The 5,135-nt window shown below is 43.8% G+C and overlaps 1 protein-coding gene across 2 annotated transcripts; it reads right to left on the reverse strand.

Annotated features, from left to right (window-relative positions):
- Positions 1-1,816: 1,816 nt before the first annotated feature.
- adma (adrenomedullin a) lies at positions 1,817-4,640 on the reverse strand. Of its 2 annotated transcripts, none has more exons than XM_083757911.1 (4): positions 4,529-4,640; positions 3,799-3,900; positions 3,500-3,613; positions 1,817-3,180 (listed from the first exon to the last, which is right to left on the reverse strand). In XM_083757911.1, the coding sequence occupies exons 2-4, from the start codon at positions 3,891-3,893 to the stop codon at positions 2,874-2,876; spliced, it is 516 nt and encodes a 171-aa protein (XP_083614037.1). In that variant the 5' UTR covers positions 3,894-3,900; positions 4,529-4,640; the 3' UTR covers positions 1,817-2,873. The 2 variants fall into 2 exon arrangements, with proteins under 2 accessions (XP_083614037.1, XP_083614036.1); XM_083757910.1 differs by having other exon boundaries at positions 1,817-3,183.
- Positions 4,641-5,135: the final 495 nt, after the last annotated feature.

Here is a 5,135-nt window from a genome sequence, read left to right on the forward strand (position 1 = left end):
CTCAAGGACCCCTGGGGGTCCTCTCTGGGACCCCCTCAAAGACCCCTGGGGGTCTTCTCTGGGACCCAGGACCCCTGGGGGTCCTCTCTGGGACCCCCTCAAGGACCCCTGGGGGTCTTCTCTGGGACCCCCTCAAGGACCCCTGGGGGTCCTCTCTGGGACCCCCTCAAGGACCCCCCTCAAGGACCCCTGGGGGTCCTCTCTGGGACCCCCTCAAGGACCCCTGGGGGTCCTCTCTGGGACCCCCTCAAGGACCCCTGGGGGTCTTCTCTGGGACCCAGGACCCCTGGGGGTCCTCTCTGGGACCCCCTCAAGGACCCCTGGGGGTCCTCTCTGGGACCCCCTCAAGGACCCCTGGGGGTCCTCTCTGGGACCCCCTCAAGGACATAGGATAATAGGATAATAATATGAGCTATCAATACCCTCCTAAGTGGTATTTGCAACTAAATTGAAGGATTTCATGGTATTCCTTGCAAGTGACTATGCCTACTTTAAGCTGATATGTGTGCACCCTCCTGAATTTGCTCCATCTCTATACTGTATATTTCAACATGTACTTTTTTACCTTGATTCCTATTCCTTTTCTTCTTATGTTGTGTTGTAACTATGTTAATTGCTGTAATATTTGCCAATGTATGTCGGTCTCTTGTAAAAAGAGATTGTAATCTAATGGGACTTTCCTGGTAAAATAAGCATCACATATCAAACAAACAACGGCGGATGGCATGAATAAAATAGACCAAAAAGTTACCATCTTTATTATTTACGTGTTTGGCCCAATAATGTCTTCTTGACTATCCAGTGATGTGATAGAGGGGGTGAGCCTTTTGATGTTGTCTGGTCGCTGGGGTCAGCCTGATTTCAGACATCACAATCCGTGCTTTACTGGGTCAGTTTTTATGATGAGGTCTGTGTGCCTCCAGGAATGTGAGACAGGAACCCCCCTCACAGCACCTAACCCAAACCCCAACCCCCTCACAGCACCTAACCCTAACCCCCTCACAGCACCTAACCCAAACCCCCTCACAGAACCTAACCCTAACCCAAACCCCAACCCCCTCACAGAACCTAACCCTAACCCAAACCCCAACCCCCTCACAGCACCTACCCCTAACCCAAACCCCAACCCCCTCACAGCACCTAACCCTAACCCCCTCACAGCACCTAACCCAAACCCCAACCCCCTCACAGCACCTAACCCTAACCCAAACCCCAACCCCCTCACAGCACCTAACCCTAACCCAAACCCCAACCCCCTCACAGCACCTAACCCAAACCCCAACCCCCTCACAGCACCTAACCCAAACCCCAACCCCCTCACAGCATCCTCACGTGCGAATCACCTACGATTGAGAGTACAACCCTGTCCTGCCGTGGTTCTAAGATTGCACTGTGGTGTGGTACCTATACGAGCCAAACAAATACCTGCTGAACCAAGCAGGAATGCGCCTGGCACCCTATCTGCCCTTAGGGGGCATCACAAGAGGTCAATACGACAGTGGAGATGAGAGGAGGGATGGTTCTAATGAGACCAAAGTCTGGAGATGAGAGGAGGGATGCTTCTAATGAGACCAAAGTCTGGAGATGAGAGGAGGGATGCTTCTAATGAGACCAAAGTCTGGAGATGAGAGGAGGGATGCTTCTAATGAGACCAAAGTCTGGAGATGAGAGGAGGGATGCTTCTAATGAGACCAAAGTCTGGAGATGAGAGGAGGGATGCTTCTAATGAGACCAAAGTCGTAAGACAAAGTATAAGATTATACACCTGTACAGTTTCACTTTACCAGAACCGGGGACAAAAGAGGTATGGACAAGGTTGAGCTTTTGTATGCAAAAATGTTTATTGTATGACAAAAATGTTTATTGTATGACAATGTTGTATTGCTTTGACACAAATAAAATAGACCACATTTACAAATATATTATATAACATACCTATAAAACAGATATCATATTACCACAGTTTGCAAAAGAATAGTAGAAATCACAAATAACTACAATGCCCTTATATATTTCTTCCTGTACAAAAATAGTTCTATCTGCATAAGCATTTTAATGTAACCTCTATATAATATTTAAATAAAGAAATTCCACATATTTTAACATACAAATACATACAAATACACACTTGTAATAAAAAACATACAAATATAGATTGCACATGTGTTTATACAAACAATAACATTTTCAAGTATATTTCAATCCATTGTGGACTGGCACATCTCACAGAATCTAAGGCATTTTCCCTTATACAGTGTCCAAAAACATGATTTAGACTGAAGCTTCATATAGCTCTGGAGTATTATATCTCCTTTATTTGGCATTTTGATTAAGATTTCCTGATGATTTATTTGACTTTAAGTCCAAAAGGAAAAGTGCAGTATCGATGGTTTGATGGAATAATGGTAGTACAGTCCTTTAGAGGATAGAACTTATCAAAGTCCCAGCCTTGAGGAAGAAGGTGTGTTATAAGTCCCAGTTTGTTAGAAGAGAGTTCCCTCCCTCTTTCGCCCAGTGGGGGTCTCCACTGTGCAAAGTATTAGCAGTGTTCCTTTCCTCCTGCCAAGCCATTAGAGCAGCATCTGTTCATTCTGTTGCTTCATGCTGTGCCATCCAGTGTCTGTAGACCAGCTGTAGTTGTTTGCACAAACTCAACATCACTGAGCCTCATAGTCCAGCTTCCAGAGATACGGTGCAGCTAATCTTTCTCTGACTCAGTCCTCATGCCTGCAGGACCAAATGTGCTGGAGAACACTTGGCAGAGAAGTCTGAGGCATTCGGAGAATCTTTAAAACAGAGCAGCGACAACACTCGGTCGGAGCTTTTCCTCCCACCCTTTTGTTTCCTATCGCCTCTTTGCAAAGTCATTCTCTTCATGTCCGTCTGAGGAGAGCTTCCAGCGTGTGGATCTGTGAGTCCCTGCTCCTCCACACAGGCCTCAGCCTGCCCTGCTCCAGCCTCAGTGTGACTCTGTGCGCTGGAAGAGAACGGCGTCTCCGGCCGTACCCCTGTGGGCTGATCTTGTCGATAGGGGCACTTCCAATCTTCAGCTTGTTGTTGAGCTGATGGAGGCGATGTGCCAGGTCGTGCACGGTGCAGGTGCCCAGGGAACAGCCCGGCCTTCTGGACTGGTTCACTGAGTTCTTTGTAGATCTCTTGGTTCGAACACTGATGTCAGTGCTGCTGGAAGACAATAAGAAGGAAAGACATTAGGAACATGAATCCATGTGATGTGTTCCTGAGAGTGTAAACCATATACAATATATATATTTGTTTATACATACATACATTTACAAGCTCACAAAACATTGCAATGGGTTGTAAGCTTGTAAATATGCTACTCTCACTTAGTGCGACATGCCCGAGAATAGGGATGCTAGAGTTCATGTGGTTGAATGAACTCAGACAGAAAATAAATACAGTCCATGCTTATGACTTGACCACTTTCATTTACCTAAGCAAAGTTTAAATTATAATTTCTATAAAGAGTTGCTTTTACCTAGAATGGGGAATCAGGGAATCCTCGACATCTTCTGGTCTGACGAGATGAGCGTTCTCTGCAGGCACTCTGTTAAGACCCCGTCTCAGTCTGCTCTGCATCCACATGCTCAACCTGCATAGAGAGAAGAGAAGCGGGGAAGGACATTAATTCAGAGCAGATCAACATAGCATCCTGTTAAAAGTTATGGTTCACTGTGTGTGCAATGAGGTTTAATTAAATCATTCAACACATGAACGAAGTCTCCTCAAATACTGTAGCGCCTTGGATCAAGGTGCTTAATGCACCATTTAGCTCACCTTCTTTTCAACTGGGGGCTCATTTCAAGTTCCACACAATGTGCTACTGTGGTCAGCAGACAGCAATAGAGCACAGACTGGAGGATCAATTTCATTTTGATTCTGTGGAGAGAGTAGAAAAAAAAGAACGGTTGGTTAGTTATTTACTCATAATATATTATATTTTAATATCTAACTGTTATTACATGCATGTAAGCCTAAGTTGATGCCCATACCAGTCAGACTGGCTCAAGCTTGCACAAGAGTCCAAAAGCCAAGTTATATATACACTTATCATTCATTTATTTAAAAAGTCAAACTGAGGTCAGATTTGCTCTGTTAAGTAAACTTACAACTATGCTTCAGGCCCCTGGCCAGACTAGCAGAAAGGACACTATCTACCAACGAGTCAGCTCAATATGACATACAGTAGGTAAAGGCAATGCAATATGGAAATGGGATTATGGGAAAGTTGATGAACTAATTGGACATTTATTCAATATTGTATACTTGCTAGATATTTCTATACTGTACTTCTGCAGTCTTGACACACACACACACACACACACACACATACACAAACATGGTGCTGTACAGTAAGAGCTGAACTCCTTATATAACCAGGGAGATAACCTGTCCTTGCCCATATACACTTGAGCCCTGACCTCAAAACTGCGAGGATAAAGCCATCACCTCCATGGGAACACAACAAACAGCAAACAACAAATCTTCAAATGAAAAGTTCACATACCTTAGAATCCTTTGATAAGTCACTTGAATGAGAAAGCTCCTGCAGGCGTGGCGTTGCGCTATGAGAGAATACTCCACAGGTTTCTGTAAATTGTTTCTGGTGCTGTGAGGCAGCTGTGACACTCTGCTAATAGCCTCCACACACCAGACGGGAGCTTTTATACAAGAGGTAGGAGGGGCTCATTGACTGACACATGCACTCTCATCCTGTTTCTCCACCCCATTCAGTGTTGTTGCCTCTGCTAACAAAAGAAAATGCTACAGATGAGAATACAATATCAAAAGTATATATATATTTTTAAATGTATACAGTAAATTCATCAAAAGGATTTCTATTTTTTCTTTCTTTTTTGTTTTCTATAAAGAAAAATGTAATTCATATCATAATGTTTGTGTAACAATTTATAATCTGTTCTCAATAAAAAACCTATTTGACAAAAATGACACTTGTACTTAAAATATCACGTTTGCCTGTTGTTTTTCCCCTATTTTCTGTGCCAGAAGTTGAACATAACATTCGACAGATTAACCAATTTTGATTTATATTACTATCTATAGGCTAATAAGACAACTCCCCTCTCTGCAGTCTATTTATGAGCAAGCTACAC

Source organism: Protomyctophum parallelum, assembly GCF_964188405.1.
Source record: "Protomyctophum parallelum genome assembly, chromosome: 2".
NCBI lineage: Eukaryota > Metazoa > Chordata > Actinopteri > Myctophiformes > Myctophidae > Protomyctophum > Protomyctophum parallelum.